The 17,117-nt window shown below is 43.3% G+C and overlaps 1 protein-coding gene across 1 annotated transcript in view; it reads right to left on the bottom strand.

Annotated features, from left to right (window-relative positions):
- Positions 1–4,762: 4,762 nt before the first annotated feature.
- Positions 4,763–17,117, bottom strand: part of PRR11 (proline rich 11) — a 276,060-nt gene continuing 263,705 nt past the window's right edge. Inside the window, exon 10 of the mRNA XM_082440104.1 lies at positions 4,763–15,128. Within this exon, the coding sequence (XP_082296230.1) occupies positions 15,087–15,128 (42 nt within the window). The 3' untranslated portion in view covers positions 4,763–15,086. The remainder of the gene's footprint in view (positions 15,129–17,117) is intronic.

Here is a 17,117-nt window from a genome sequence, read left to right as displayed (position 1 = left end):
GAGAAGAGAGAAAAGGGACTATCTCCCAACAGAGCTGCAAAAACAAGCCAGCATGTCCCAGTAGGAGCCAGAGTACTGGTGGGACTGTATTTTGAGGGTGTGTGACTAAGGGTCCCAGAACATAACACTGGTGAAAAAAATTTCTTGAAATCCTATATCCTTATCCTCCCAGCATATGGGATTGAACCCTTGGCAAGGGCCTCAGAGGAAGGGGAAAACTCACTGCTGAGGTGACTCTTCGAAGTACGTCCACTCTCAGTGAAGTCAAAATGTCTGCATTGCCCTGACAGATGGCAGAAGAAGGAATAAAGAAGCTGAGAGAGGAGAACTTCCCTGGTGGTCCAGTGGTAAAGAATCCGCCTTCCAATGCAGGGGATGTGGGTTCGATACCTAGTCAGGGACTGGGATCCCACATGCATGCCACAGCTAAGGAGCCGCCGAGCCACAACTAATGAGCCCAAGAAGTGCAACTAAGGAATGTGCCTGCCGCAACTAAGACCCGGCGCAACCTAAATAAATTAATTAATTAATTAATTAAATAAACTGTACAGTGTCTTCAAAAACAGAAGAAGAAGCTGAGGGAGGTAGGCATGTTGGAATAGGTATTTTATGTGAGGCCGAAAGACCCAGCAGCAGATTATGTTACACACATAGGCCATGGATTGAACCAGATCGAACCCCACATACACTTCATTTGCCAAAGCCTTCAGGAATATGGTAGAGAGAGGGACACCAGAACAGTAAGAAGTTCAGAGACGGCTAAGGCTGCCAGTAAGAGAGATTGTCACAGAGCTTGGCTTACTGATAGAAATGGGCCTCATGGGGCCCTGAAGCACTAGAGGTCAGGGGGCAGCACTTAACCACCAGGATCCGGGGGGTCACATTTACTGTAATGACCAGCAGAACAGCAGCCAAGGGGGCTTGATCCAAAGAGAACTGTGGAGATGGTCAATAGAATATGACATCCCGGGAATTCCCTGATGGTCCAGCGGTTGGGACCCTGCACTTTCACTGCCGAGGGCCCAGGTTCAGTCCCTGCTTAGGGAACTAAGATCCCACAAGCTGCAAGGCACGGCCAAAAATATAAATAAATAAGAGAGAGAATATGACATCTCCCTCGAGCCCACCCAGGGGTACCGAAAAAAAAAAAAAAAAAGAATATGACATCCCAAGGGGCATCCCAAGGCGCAAAATAGATGGACACCTAATGTGGTTATTGCTTAATATATAGTCAAAAGAAAGCAAGAAGGGACTTCCCTGGTGGCGCAGTGGTTAAGAATCCGCCTGCCAATGCAGGGGACACGGGTTCGAGCCCTGGTCTGGGAAGATCCCACATGCCGCGGAGCAACTAAGCCCGTGCGCCACAACTACTGAGCCTGTGCTCTAGAGCCCGTGAGCCACAACTACTGAGCCCGTGTGCCACAACTACTGAAGCCCGTGCACCTAGAGCCCGTGCTCCGCAACAAGAGAAGCCACCGCAAGGAGAAGCCCGTGCAGCGCAACGAAGTGTAGCCCCTGCTCGCCACAACTAGAGAAAGCCCCCGCACAGTAATGAAGACCCAACACAGCCAAAAATAAAAAAAAATTAAAAAAAAGAAAGCAAGAAGCCGGAGGCTGAGATCAGTTGCCCTAATAAAAAGTCATGAATGGAGAACCAGCAAGAGCTCCATTTGATCTACAAGCTATGGCTCCTTCTTGGGCACTTTTAGTTCCTTGCGTCCACGGACAAGCAGGCAAGAGGAACAGTCACCCTCTTGGCAAGGGTAATGGCTCTGATTAGTAGGAGGAGGAGGGCTGTTGTTACAAAATAGGGGCAAGGAAGAATATGTACTGAACTCGGGTGACCCATTTGGGTGCTTTATGGTACTCCCTTTCCCAACTAAGAATGTATACGGACAATTACAGCAACCTCAGCCTGAGAAAGGTATGATTACCACTGGGTCAGACCCCTCAGAAATGAAGGTTGTGTTCCACCCCCAGGTAAGTTGCTGAAACAAATAGAGATGAGAGCTAAGGGCAAGTAAATTTAGAATGGTTAGTGGAGAGAGGAAAGCATGAGTACCGGTTGTGGCCCCAAGACCAACTTAAGTGATAAGGACTATAGTTTATCCCACTAACATCCCTCTTCTAAGTTTCTCTGCAAGAAGAAAGGTGCACTGGAACCCTGGAGGAGCTGCTCCCAAATGTGAAAGAAGAAGTGGGAGGCTTCCCTGGTGGCACAGTGGTTGAGAATCTGCCTGCCAATGCAGGGGACACGGGTTCGGGCCCTGGTCTATGAAGATCCCACATGCCGCGGAGCAACTAAGCCCGTGAGCCACAACTACTGAGCCTGCGCGTCTGGAGCTTGTGCTCCGCAACAAGAGAGGCCGCGACAGTGAGAGGCCTGCACACCGCAATAAGGAGTGGCCCCCGCTCACCGCAACTAGAGAAAGCCCTCGCACAGAAACGAAGACCCAACACAGCCAAAAATAAATAAATAAATAAATAAAAATTTAAAAAATAATAAAATAAAATCTAATTAAAAAAAAAAAAAAAAAAGAAGTGGGTCTGCATGGTGCCAGGGCGTAGACTGTGGCCGTCAGAAAGATGCACCACTTGGATCTCCCTTCCAGAAGGTACTTCCATCCAGCCAGCTGCTAGGAGAGCAATTGGCTTGACAGCATCCGGCTGCAGCATCTTCAGAATGTACCTCAGTTTTCTTTTTTGTTTTTTTTTTTAAATTAATTAATTAATTTATTTATTTTTGTCTGTGTTTGGTCTCATTGCTGCACACGGGCTTTCTCTATTTGCGGTGAGCAGGGGCTACTCTTCGTTGCGGTGCATGGGCTTCTCATTGCTGTGGCTTCTCTTGTTGTGGAGCATGGGCTCTAGGTGTGCGGGCTTCAGTAGTTGTGGCACGCGGGCTCAGTAGTTGTGGCGCACGGGCCTAGCTGCTCCGCGGCATGTGGGATCTTCCCAGACCAGGGCTCGAACCCGTGTCCCCTGCATTGGCAGGCGGATTCTTAACCACTGTGCCACCAGGGAAGTCCTGTACCTCAGTTTTTGAGCTGAGGCCACACTCTTCCTGAATCTCCCCTAGACAATAACTGAACATAGTTGTTTAACTAGGGCCTGAACTATTTCTGCCCAACGTGGATCTCCTCTAATTGGCAACCTTCACTCCAGAGCATCCCACTGAGTTGGTCAAAACTTTGTCACATCTGCACTGAGTTCCGAGTCACTCCTTGTTCAATCCTGTTTCCTCCCCACTTTTCTTTCACAAGTGTCAGGTTTGAATCATTGCCCAAAGGCTTTCCTTATCTCATTCTGCTTCCTCCCTATTTTTTATTTCACAGGCATTTTACCCAAATCAACTCCTTGCACTCTTAGCTTCCTGGAAGACACAGCTGACACAGATGGTTACAAGAGATGACTTCCTCCCTGCGTGATTTTGGGCAAATAACTTAAACTCTCTAAGCTTCAGTTTTCTCAGTATAAAATGAGGTTATTATTACCTCTCTCAATGGATTGTGGGGGGGCTTAAATATATAAAATATTTAAGATTTTTATGAGAATTAAATGAGATAATGCATGTAAAATGTTTAGCAGACACCCTTGCACATCTGGTGAATGTTAGCTGTTATACTAATGAAGAGATAAGGCAGACTATGAATGGGAATTCTTTAGCTTTCCTTCATCCTGGTGGATATGTTCATTTGCCTAGCAGTAGAGAACTGTTATTATCTTTTTCCCATTACCACTGACATCTCCACCTACGCCAAACCAAGAAGGTTTTTAAAAGAAACAATGCAAGTACAAGTAATGGTAATGGTTTCTAGAAATGTGATTTTGTATTGATATGATAATGACCATCAAAAGTGAGATGGAGGGCTTCCCTGGTGGCACAGTGGTTAAGCATCCGCCTGCCAATGCAGGGGGCACGGGTTCGAGCCCTGGTCCGGGAAGATCCCACATGCCACGGAGCAACTAAGCCCGTGCGCCACAACTACTGAGCCTGCGCTCTAGAGCCCGTGAGCCACAACTACTGAGCCTGTGAGCCACAACTACTGAAGCCTGCGTGCCTGAAGCCCATGCTCCGCAACAAAGAGAAGCCACCACAATGGAAGCCCGCGCAGCGCAAGGAAGAGTAGCCCCTGCTCGCCACAACTAGAGAAAGCCCGCACACAGCAACGAAGACCCAGCACAGCCAAAAATAAAATAATTAAAAAAAAAAAAAGTGAGATGGAAATTGAATTGTGATTATGTAACCAAATGTAAGCCTACATGTTAAGACATGAGGAACAGTATACATTTTCCATATTTAAAAACTCTATTACAGGGTGGGTAATTTATCCTCCACAATGAGTTTTTTTTGTTTGTTTGTTTTTGTTTTTTTTTTCACAATGAGTTTTGATGTAGCATTCACAGGTCCGTTACTGTGATACATTTCAGTTTTCAATAATATGTGGTTTCCTTTTAAAATCAACACTTTTCATTTGATCTCATTCTCGTGTATAAGCATGTACACATCTACCTGGGCTAAGGTTTTCATAAAGGTAGAAAGAATACCATTAGGAACTTTATCCAAAAGGTTAGAAAATTCTAACTCATCAAAAACAAGAAAGCCAAAAAACACTTACCAGTCCAGTGCTTATAAACTGTCTATGATGAGGTTTATGCTGACTTTGTCACATCTGAACTAAATTTATGGTACAGGACATTTATTAAAGTACTTATTACTTCCTCTGGTGAGCCCTTCAGCTACTGGAATTTTAAAAGACATGTAGGGGCTTCCCTGGTGGCGCAGTGGTTGAGAGTCTGCCTGCCAATGCGGGGGACACGGGTTCGAGCCGTGGTCCGGGAAGATCCCACATGCCGCGGAGCAACTGGGCCCGTGAGCCACAGCTACTGAGCCTGCGCGTCTGGAGCTTGTGCTCCGCCACAAGAGAGGCCGCGACAGTGAGAGGCCCGCGCACCGCGATGAAGAGTGGCCCCCGCTCGCCGCAACTAGAGGAAGCCCTCGCATAGAAAACGAAGACCCAACACAGCCAAAAAAAATAAATAAATTTAAAAGACATGTAACCTGAAGGATTTACTTAATTATATTCTGCATTTGATTTTAATGGAGAAACTAATCATTACAGTGCACTAAACCATGAAATAGAAATAACCATCCTTTAAGAGAGAAGCTGACACTCTTTTATGTTTAATTTGGTAATTTTCTGACAGCCATGCCATTTTCTGCCTCTGTTGCTTTTTAAATTAATTTTGAAGATATTTCCTTACTGTAGGTGGACAGCGTGAGGATGAAAAATTCTCACCTCGTGGAAGCATCCAAAGTACTTTATTTAACCTTTTCACCAAGAACTCACCCCCCAACTCAGATGAATGAATTCACAAATTGTAATGCACATGCTCTTTCTGAAAAAAAGTTTTTTTAATCTCTGTTGATCTAGTCAATTAGAATGAAAATGATTGTTCTTCCTGTTTCTTAATATATCATCCTAAATTTCTCTTACAACCAGTGTCCTAACAATCTCCTTGATGATCAGTTGAATATAAAATCATGAAGACACACCTGATCCAAAATAACAAACACATTGCCTCCACATCTTCTACTTTAAAAAGACTTTAAAGGGACTTCCCTGGTGGTCCAGGGGTTAAGACTCTGTGCTCTCAATGCAGGGGCCTGGGTTCGATCCCTGGTCAGGGAATTAGATCCTACACGCCACAACTAAAGATCCCGCATGCTGCAATGAAGATCCCGAGTGCCGCAACTAAGACCCGGGGCAACCAAATAAATAAATAAATAATTTTAAATATTTATTTATTTATTTATTTGGTTGCCCCGGGTCTTAGTTGTGGCAGGTGGGCTCCTTAGTTGTGACATTCGAACTCTTAGTTGTGGCATGCATGTGGGATCTAGTTCCCTGACCAGGGATCGAACCCAGGCCCGCTGCATTGGGAGCTCGGAGTCTTAACCACTGCACCACCAGGGAAGTCCTTAAATAAATAAATATTAAAAAAGAAAAAAAAAAGAATTTAGGTAGGTTTTTCTCAAAAACAAAAAAAGAGAGACATTACAGCTTAACATTATATACTTAGTCTACATATTCCATACCTAGTCATTAGTTGCTATTTCACAAAAGTAAAGCCACTGGCCTGTCATATAACATTTCTTCCTGTTCCACTGCTACTCCTGCAACTGGTTAGAAGCTCTTCCTATCCCATATTTGCTTCCAACATTGCACAAATTTTCTTCTCATGCTTAAAAATAAATGTCAAGTTCCTGATCTTTTGTTAAAGATTCATTGCCAAAGATGGTTTCACAGCAGGAGCCTTCTTAGGGAAAGAGTTGGCTCACATTCCTGCTAAGAACGTAACCTGGGAATGATGGAAAAATAATTATAATCAATGTCATAGAGCATATGGGTTTCTGCCGAGACGCCTGCCAAATAGGACCTGCACTAATCTTTTCCATCCACTATCAGTCGGTTGACTCTAGCAAATAAATTCCTCATATTTGGATAAATGAAAGCCCAAAGCTCACACATATTTCTCCTATATCTGAGAGACTTCTGAGAGAAACCAGTGAATGCCTTGCATTTCTTAAGCTTAGTTTCCATAAAGCTACAGTTACAGTGTTTTTGTGTCTATAAACATGGAACTGCCTTATTTCTACTTCATTCCTCATCCTGGGTGACCCATTAAGGTCAGTCCACAGACAGTGAAAGAAATGAGGCTATATATATATATACATATATATTTATATATATATATATTTATATATACATGGGGAGAGAGAGAGAGTGACAACACATTTTAAAAGCATTGTACTTTATGTTGATGTGTGTTTCAGCTGGATACACCCCAACAGTACGTGTCATTTCTAAAAGAGAAACAATGCTGAGCTGATTAAATGGAAGCAGAAACACCTGGTGCATATCATTATGGAATAAGGTCCTGGGTGATTTAATTAAGATCTTTATTGTTATGAAGTGGCTTTCCAAGTGTTCTTCCGCTGAGCTTATATTTCATTCTACCATCCACCCTGCTTTGCTTCTCTCAGGATGTGTGCCAGGTGGTATGTAGTTCCTTTAGGAGAGAATTTTCTGTCTGTGGAATCTCAGAACACAAGGAAATCAGAGGCAGATTTGATTTTCCTTACAAGCCTCTGTGTTTCAAGCATTTGAGAGCTTAGAGCAATTTGACTCTTTTCTACATTTTCTACACAGAGGGAAGATAAAATGCAGCCTCTCTTAAACTAGCATTCTATTACTTTCTAAGCATAAACTAATCAATAAACACAGTAAGTATATGTTATGCTTTCTTGTTACACAATGCAGAGTAGACACAGGGGGGACATTCCAATTAAATATTGGTAGTTTTTGTTTCCAATATTTAGAACATTTTAAGCAAAGAGAAAAATGAATTGAAAATGAGGTTGCTGTTTGCTACTATGACGCTCCATTCACAGATCTAGCACTTAATTAACAAAGATACAGCAAATTGGGCAGCTGCTTCTCTGTCCTAAGACCTTTCTGCTCCTATTTAGACATTCAACATAGCTGTCGCAGTGTTCAAGTCGTACTCTAAAATAAAGATTTCTAGAGAGAAGCTGTGTATTAATATTGTGATTCTCCCCAGCCATACAACCCAGCTCCAGCTCCGACTGCTAGAGTTATAAAGATGAAATGACTTTTTTCCCCAAGCAGGATTATCATCTTTCAGGAAGGCTTGCTTCTCACTTCTTATTTTTCCCCCAGCATATGTCTGTAAAACCTTACGAAAACTCCATGACCAATATCCTTAAAATGAGCTGGGTACAAATATTACTCAGCCATAAAACAAGAATGAAATAATGCCATTTGCAGCAACATGGATGGACCTAGAGATTACCATACCAAGTGAAGTAAGTCAAAGACAAATACCATATGACATCACTTATATGCAGAATCTAAAATATGACACAAATGAACATATCTCTGAAACAGAAACAGACTCAAAGACATAGAGAACAGACTTGTGGTTGCCAAGGGTTGGGTAGGGAGGGAAGGACTGGGAGTTTGGGAGTAGCAATGCAAACTAGTATATATAGGATGGACAAGCGGCAAGGTCTTACTGTATAGCACAGGGAACTATATTCAATATCCTGTGATAAACCATAATGGAAAAGAATATGAAAAAGAATATATATATGTATAACTGAGTCACTTTGCTGTACAGCAGAAATCAACACAACTTTGTAAATCAATTATACTTCAATAAAATTTTTTTAAAAATCAGCTGGGTGCAATTCTGTATTACTCTGGGTGCAGAGTAAAATGAGTCAGAAATGGACATTCTCACACAACAACTGTTCAGAGCAGGATGGAAACTAGAATTCAAAGACTTAAAGCTTTTTGCCTCAGAAAAAAAGTTGTAGCTACATTTTCTCTGTAATTGGTTTGAAAGAAACTAGAAATCAAATTTGCCAAATACTGGTCCCATATATTTTGTGAGGATACTATGGATAGCACCAAAATGCTCCATAATTTGATTTATAGGTAGCCAGATAAGATTATAGGAGTTTTCTTTTTCTGAGTAGGCTGTGCTGTGCTTATTAATAATAAAAACAACTCACCCACTCATTCACTCTAAAGGCAGGCTCCGTTGCCCTAGTGAATTGTGTTCCCAAGTTTATTACTTAGTTGGTTGTTTCAAAATCCACATTTTTTTCCTTAGGCATAATAGTATAAGTGGTAGTTAAATTCCAAGCATAAACTCTAAATCTGATTGACCTCTAGGTCAACAGGAGCAAGACCAGCCTGAGTTCCAGCTGCTAGAAGACAACATCTGTGCTGATTATTCTCCATTTATCACCTGCTCTGTGCTCTGGAAGACTGGGCTACAAATGGATTCAATTTATCTGGGTTCCCTTGCTTGGCTTTGGCCAAGGAGGGGCATGGATCAGAGACAAGCAAAGAGGAGAGAGAGGATGGGGTGTTTCTTCATCTGTTCCTGTCTTGCTTAGCTGCTGCCAATCTGGCAGGGGCTACATCTCTAGCTGGGCAGCCCCTCCTCCACATCTCTAGTTCTTACCGGGCTCTGGGAACATCATTCATTCACTCCCCTTCCCTCCCCACCTCCATCCCCTCCACTTGTCTTGGGGGTATAACCTCTCCCTGCTCTTGCTAGTCTTTTGTATCTCAGCATCCTGTGTTGGTTCTCTTAACCCCACCCATGCCTCAGTTAAAAATCTCTTCATTAACATCTCTTCATTTGTACCATCTGAGTGGAATTCCATCCATCAATACCCTGACTGAGAGAGGGAAGGAAGAAGAGGAAAAAGCGTTTCTTAGTCCTTCCTGGGTGCAGAATTTCAGGCAGGATGCTTCACGTATCTAACAGATATTATGTTCCTGCTATATGCCATTGATTGTGAATAAAACAGACCTAGTCCCTGCCTTCAACGAATTTATTTTCCTAGTTGGGAAGGCAAACTTAGTAAATACACAAATGAATAAACAAAAGAGTTAGATGTTCTGGGAAATATTATGTAGGAAATAAACAGGGTGTATTGATAGAGGATCATTGGTGGGGAGGGTAATTTTGGATAGGGTGGTCAGAGAAGGCCTTGCTGAGAAAGTGACATTTAACTTAGACCTCAAGGTTGAGAAGGAAATAGAACCGTGCAAAGAGCTGGCAAAGGGCAGGGGGAGGGCTTCCCTGGTGGCACACTGGTTAAGAACCCACCTGCCAAAGCAGGGAACACGGGTTCGAGCCCTGGTCTGGGAAGATCCCACATGCCTCAGAGCAACTAAGCCCATGGGCCACAACTACTGAGCCTGCGCTCTAGAGCCTGCGAGCCACAACTGCTGAAGCCCACGTGCCTAGAGCCCGTGCTCCGCAACAAGAGAAGCCACGGAGATGAGAAGCCCCCGCACTGCAAAGAAGAGTAGCCCCCGCTCGCCGCAACTAGAGAAAGCCTGCGTGCAGCAACGAAGACCCAACGCAGTCAAAAATAAAAATAAATAAATACATTAAAAAAAAAAAGGCAGGGGGAAATGTGTTTCAGGCAGAAGGAGCTGAGAATGTAAAGGCTGAGAGTTGAGAAAAGAGTTTGGTGGGAAAACCAGGACTATGGCAGCTGTTCGACTTTGGAGGAAATTAAAGACAGATATTTGCAAGGCACATGGGGAGCTGAAGGAAGGAAAGTGTGAGTGGAGTGGGGGCCAGGTGGAGAGTGGTACCCGATGAGGCCGGACAGTTGCTCAGGGAACTCAGGGCAGGGCCCTGTAGGCCAGGGTGAAGAGTATGGATTTTATTCCCAGTATAACGGGAGGCACAAAAAGTTTTAAAGAGCAAAATGATATGGTCTGAATTTATCTTTTTCAAAGCGCACTCTAGCTGCTTTAGGGAGAAGGGCTTCGGGGAAAAACAAGTAGAACCAGAATGCTATTATAATAAAATAACCCAAGCAGAAGATGACTACATTTTGTTCTAAAGAGGTGGAGTGGAGATGCAGAGAAGCAGACATCTTTGAGTTTTTGTAGAGGTAGAGCCCATAGGATTTGGGAAGGGCTAGGTATGGAGGGAGGCAAGGGAAAGGGAAGAATCAAGGATGACTCCCAGTTTTCTGGCTTGGGCCACTGGCTGGGTATTGGAGCTGTTTATAGAGAGGAGGAAGTAGAGGGATGGAGAGATTGATAAGATGAAGATGAGTCAGATGGCAGGCAGATGGCTACCAGAGCCTGGGGCCCAGAAGACAGATTTGAGGTGGAGGATCTTTTTTCCAGTCTCTCAGTGGTCAAGCAGGTTTCTCAAGCCAACCCGGCTTAGGCCTAAAGGGATCTCCACCAGGCCTGGATGTACTTACTAGAACTGGGGTTTAGATGTGAAGTCCCAGTTCGTAAAAAAGCATTCCTATACTTTGATTCGTCATTAGTGCACATATTTTCTTTGAAGATCTCAAAGAAAGAGATGACCAGTTGAAAGAAAGACTTGAGAATTCTTAGGTCCTTAACTAAATACCATCATAATCTTGCCTCTAGGGTTCCAATTTCAACATGACTTAATGGTATATTTAAAGAACAGCCCCTAGAATCCAGTTTGGCTGATGTACAATAATGTCCTTATAGGGAGGCACATACCCATAGTAAGAGATAAGATTCTGAGGCCTTTCCATTCCAGTTGTCATGGCAACAGCAACAAGGGCCCTGGAGGTAGAAAGAAGGAAGAGAGAGGAGAGAGGAGAAACCAGAAGCTGTGGTGGCTATTAGTCTTCGGAAGATAATTAAATGCAGATATTTGTAAGCTGCATGGAGAACACACCCTGCAAATCCAGGGCAGTTATAAGTACACAGTTTGTTAGTGGACAATTTGTTCATTTTAAGAACCAGAGATATACATGAAAGCTTTATCAGACTCGGGGGCTAGGAATACATCATGCATCTCTTTTATTCCCGTGCCCATTGCCCTGCCTGGGCTTCCAGGGACTTGAATGAATGAGCAAATGAGACCCCAAAAGAAGAATCTCCTTATTTTGTATGGGTTCTAAAGTTGCTAGGTGGACAGATTCTTTGGTTAAAGATTCTATTTTATGTTAAAACCATAATCATTCAGTGATCATAGGGTGACAAGCCTGAAAGAAAGACTCACCTCCAAACCAAAAGACCAAGTCAGGAGGTCTCACTCTCTGGGGTTGATTCTGACAGCCATTCACTAAACATAGATGGGATATTATATAACTATATACTTCCCACGAAGATCCATGGTAGAATAGGCTTTGGATTAGATTCTTGAGGTGATTAAATTTCATCTCTAAACTGAGAATCCTCAATGCATCGAAAGTTGTGGCAGTGAGGAAAGGTGACAGTGAGATAAAGAATAAAGACAGGACTCCCCTGGTGGCGCAGTGGTTAAGAATCCGCCTGCCAATGCAGGGGACACGGGTTCAATCATTGGTCTGGGAAGATCCCACATGACGCGGAGCAACTAAGCCCGCGAGCCACAACTGTTGAAACCTGCGTGTCCTAGAGCCCGTGCTCCACAACAAGAGAAGCCACCGCAATGAGCAACCCGCGCACTGGAATGAAGAGTAGCCCCCGCTCGCTGCAACTAGAGAAAGCCCGTGCTCAGCAACAAAGACCCAACGCAGCCAAAAATAAATAAATAAAAATTTTAAAAAAAAAGAATAAAGACAAATCGGGACTTCCCTGGTGGCTCAGTGGTTAAGAATCTGCCTGACAATGCAGGGGACACAGGTTCGAGCCCTGGTCCAGGAAGTTCCCACATGCCACGGAGCAACTAAGCCCATGCACCACAACTACTGAACCTGCACTCTAGAGCCCGTGAGCCACAACTACTGAGCCCACGTGCTGCAACTACTGAAGCCTGCATGCCCAGAGCCCATGCTCCACAATAAGAGAAGCCACTGCAATGAAAAGCCCTCGCACCGCAATGAAGAGGAGCCCCGCTTGCCACAACTAGAGAAAGCCTGCGTGCAGCAATGAAGACCCAACATAACCATAAATAAACAAATAAATAAATAAATAAATAAAAAACATTAAAAGTAGTTACTACAGCTTATTTTTTTAAAAAAAGAATAAAGACAAATGGACAGTCAACCTTAAAAAAGAAGGAGACCTGGGGACTGAAAATTTGTTCAAGGAAGGGTAGTATATCTGTTGCTCACAAATATCCAGACACTCAAAAGGGAAAATCCCCAATGGTGTGGACCCTTCGGTAGCCCATGTAAAATATCCCTCAAGATCTTTCATTTACCTTTGCTCTAATTCTGTTCTCACCAAGCAGCCAATATTTTAATTACTAATTCTGTTTTCTTTAGATGCTGAAGAGAGTACCCTGGATGAGAAACATGCATGTCTGATCACTGGAAAAAGTATTTCCCCCTCTCTAAATTGCACTGAGCCAAAATTCAAACGCGATCTCCAGCCCTCAGGGTGGGGCCCCTGCTGATTTCTCTGACCTCAATTCCGGTCATTCTCCCCCTTAACTCTAGGTTCTAGTCATGTGGCCTTCTCTCCATTCCTGAAACACCCCAAACTTTCTTCCACCTTCCAGTTTTACCTGCCAGCAGCGCTCTTCCTCCAGCTCTCCCCATGGCTGCTTATTTCTTACCAATCAGGTCTCAGCTCACATGTGCCCTCTCCAAAAAAAGGACTTCCCTGACCTCTGTGCTTGTGGTTGCGACCTTTTCCCTTTGACGTCCACCCCCTCCCCACCAGCAGTCATTAGCTACACTTAGCCTGTTTTATTTATCACTATATAATATCTTATTTGTTGATTTGTTTATTATCTGATTCCCAAACTAGAATAAAAGTCCAACATAGCTGCAGCCTCAGCAATGAGCAGAGTCAATACTCAATATATATTTGTGAAATGAGTTGAATGTGAGGAAAAAAATGAAATATGAGTTGCTCTAGACTAGAGAGAGGAGATACAAATAGAGAGAGCAATCTGAGGTATATGGAACCTTCACCTGGGCCCACACTGTTACTTTTCAAAGTACCATTAAAGTACAGTCATTGTATATATTTTATTTTTGTTTTTGTATGTCCCTTTACCCCCACTCCACTTTAGACCATGAACAACTTGGGACAAGGACAATCTTGTTCATTTTTACATCTCCAATGTCCAAATAAATGCTCATAGGATCTCTCAATGCCCTGCTGATGGAAATGGGCAATTCAGAGAATAATTAGAGACTTTCTGTTGGGTGAGCTTAGCTTAACTGGCTGGACAAGTGCATGCCAGAATAAGCAGTGTCTATAAGACAACAAACAGGTATATACAGGTAGTGACAGCACCAAAAGATAGCCTAGGGTGAGCTCTTTAGCCCTCCCTCCTCTGTAGTCTCCAGCACACCCTCCAAGTAACCCCCCAAAAGATTCCAAGCAATTCCCCAACCAGATTGCTGCCCTGAGCTCTTCCTGCTTAGAAAAGCTAGAGCCATCTCAGTACGAGGAAGTCAGACAGAAGCAGCTCCCACTTGACACAAGTCCAAAAAGAGACTTATGAAAACAGACCAGCTGAAAGTAAGGGTGCACAAAGGAGGCACCAGTAAGGACCAGCGTCCAACAAGGGATGACTGGAAAGAACTGTTTAATGTTTTAAACATTGCCAAGCTGAGTAACATGACACCGAACTTGTTTTTTAGCTCAACTATATATAGTTTGCATCCTGGAATTCACTCATACTATATATAGTAGAGTTTTATTCATGCACTCGAACTGATTATGTGTCCTGGACTGAAGTGTTCCTGCAGTGCCAAAAATGAAGAGAAAATGGCAATCTTCCCCGGACCTATGGGCATCTTCTTTACGCCTTTGCCGTATTCACTAACGGGTGGCAGCACAAAGCTAATTGAGACCCGCCATGGAATAACAGGGCAGAGCCTCCCCTGGAAAGAATGCCTCCTTTCAGTCTTTCCCTTGTGGAGTATTTATTTATCTATTTATTTAAAAACTGGCTATGGTCATCATTCAGAAATAATACACATTAAAAGAGGGTTTAAAGGCCCAAATAATTACCCAGGTTTCATAACAAAAGAATCACACAAAGAGAGTTTATTGTCTAACTCAAGAAAGACAGCTCTATTAAACTGTTCATCGTGAACTGTTTCATAAATTTCAGTCTTTGGGATATAAACAATTTTTATTTAACTTTTGCTCTTTCTTGATTAACACAGCAATTTTTCTGACCTGCTTTGAAAAGTGAAATGTTATCTGCATAGCCTAATTCAGGCTGAGAAACTCATTTTAATGCCGGAGTCTCAAATCTCTTTTAAAAAGCTACTTTTGGTCATCTCTCCAAAGCGGGAGCTGTCTGGTGGGAGTGAGCACTGAGAGTCCCTAAGGGATGAGGAGTCTTTCTGAGGGCGTGCTGTGGGGAACTTTTTTTTTTTTTGGCTGCATTGCTGCGCGGGCTTTCTCTAGTTGTGGCGAGTGGGGGCTACTCTTCGTTGCAGTGCGCGGGCTTCTCATTGCGGTGGCTTCTCTTGTTGCGGAGCAGGGGCTCTAGGCACGCGGTCTTCAGTAGTTGTGGCTCGCGGGCTCTAGAGAGCAGGCTCAGTAGTTGTGGCGCAGGGGCTTAGTTGCTCCGCGTCATGTGGGATCTTCCTGGACCAGGGCTCGAACCCGTGTCCCCTCCATTGGCAGGCAGATTCTTAACCACTGCGCCACCAGGGAAGTCCACGGTGAACGTTTTGACTGCCCAGCATTTAACATCCTTCCTGACAGTATACCCTGGTTTCACTATGGGGGATTACTCCTCTCCTTGTCTGTACCTAATGCACTTCAGATGAAGCTCACTTGCTCCTGCTCCCACAGTGGAACATGTGACCTAGACTAAGCCAATGATGGCGTGCTATCATTTTGGTTACAGTGATTGGTTGGGAGATGGGCACATGATTCAACAGAGGCCAATCAAAACCCATAAGACTTAATTCTGGGACTTTTATTGGAGCATTAGAGGAAAAGTATAATTAGTTGTCGTGATTTTGATAGCCTGTAGTGGCCAGGGACCATTCCTTGGCAACTACAGAATAGACCTAATTCTGAGGAAGTATAATAGAACAGTGGATCCTAGTGTTCTCTAGTTTAATGCCTGAATCAAGTTGTGCCTGAAGATCTATGCCTGGACTTTTTGGCTTACCGCAGTCAATAAATTCCTTTTTTTGCTGAGATCAATTTGAGTTGAGTTTTCTGACACCTGCAAATACAGGTGCAGAAAATTTAGTACTTGAGCAAGAGAGGAGAGTAAGTTGAGGATTCATGGGGCTGGTGGACGCAATTGGCATGAGGATCTGCCCGGGACAGCCTAAAGATAACTTTATAGATCCCAATCTACTGATTGGGGATCCTGATCTTCCAGGTAATTTTTAATTTCATATTTCATGATTCAAAAGTCTAAATACAAAAATGTTCTTTTTTTTTGAAGTTTTGGTTATTATTTTTTTTATTTTTTGGGCTGCATTGGGTCTTTGTTGCTGCACATGGGCTTTCCCTAGTTGCAGCGAGCGGGGGCTACTCTTCATTGTGGTGTGCGGGCTTCTCATTGTGGTGGCTTCTCTTGTTGCAGAACACAGGCTCTAGGCACGTGGGCTTCAGTAGTTGTGGCGCCAGGGCTCAGTAGTTGTGGCTCGTGGGCTCTAGAGCACAGGCTCAGTAGTTGCGGCACACCGGCTTAGTTGCATGGCAGCATGTGGGATCTTCCCCGAGCAGGGCTCGAACCTGTGTTCCCTGCATTATCAGGTGGATTCTTAACCACTGCGCCACCAGGGAAGCCCACAAAAATGTTCTACACCTTCCCTTTTCCCCCTTCAGCTCTTTTACTTCATGGGTAATAATTTTTATTGTTTTTTGTTTATTCTTCCAGTGTTTCTTTATGCAAATATAATCAAATATGAATATATATTTTTTAATTCCCCTTTTTGTTATACAAAAGACAGCATGCTTGGCTCTGTTTTACATGCATTTTGTTTCTTCAATATAGGTTCATTCAGAGTGCCTTTCTTTGATATTCTATAGTGCCTTTGATTATTCCTGGTTGCTTTCCACATAATATTTGAAATAGCTCAGAGCCTTATTTAGCATATCCTACCACTTCTCTGCTCTGTTACCCTGGAGACATCTTAGTGTAATACTGGAGAATCCTATCTCACCAGAATTAGAGAATTCAAATCAAGGAGCCAAAATAAGGGTCCAGCTCTAAAGTTAAAAAAAAAAAAATCTAGAAAGTCCAATCTGAATACTAACAAACAGACTATTGCAGGTGGTAGAGGGGGGGATAGCTATGAAAATTAAACTGCCAAGAAGTCTAAATTTTTAGACCAAAAAGAGAATTTACCATTGACAAGGACATAGGCAAATATCCCAGAAAGAATAGTATATATTGCTACCAAATGATTCATGGTTTTGAAAAATGTCAAATTTAGTCCTCTTGGTTGGGCAAAAAATCTCTGATCAAAGTAATACACTGACCTACAGGATCTTACATTCACGGATATCTTACTAAACTTTTCAACACACAGTGGTTTAAGCAGGCCCAACAGCCTCAGAACTCAGCCCTGAAAAAATAGAATAATTTACTTGGAACAATGTGAAAGAGAACATTTTCAGATTAAGCCTATACGG

This window comes from Balaenoptera physalus (assembly GCF_965194825.1).
Source record: "Balaenoptera physalus genome assembly, chromosome: 20".
Classification (NCBI taxonomy): Eukaryota; Metazoa; Chordata; class Mammalia; order Artiodactyla; family Balaenopteridae; genus Balaenoptera; species Balaenoptera physalus.
This window is presented reverse-complemented; position numbering and strand designations above follow the sequence as displayed.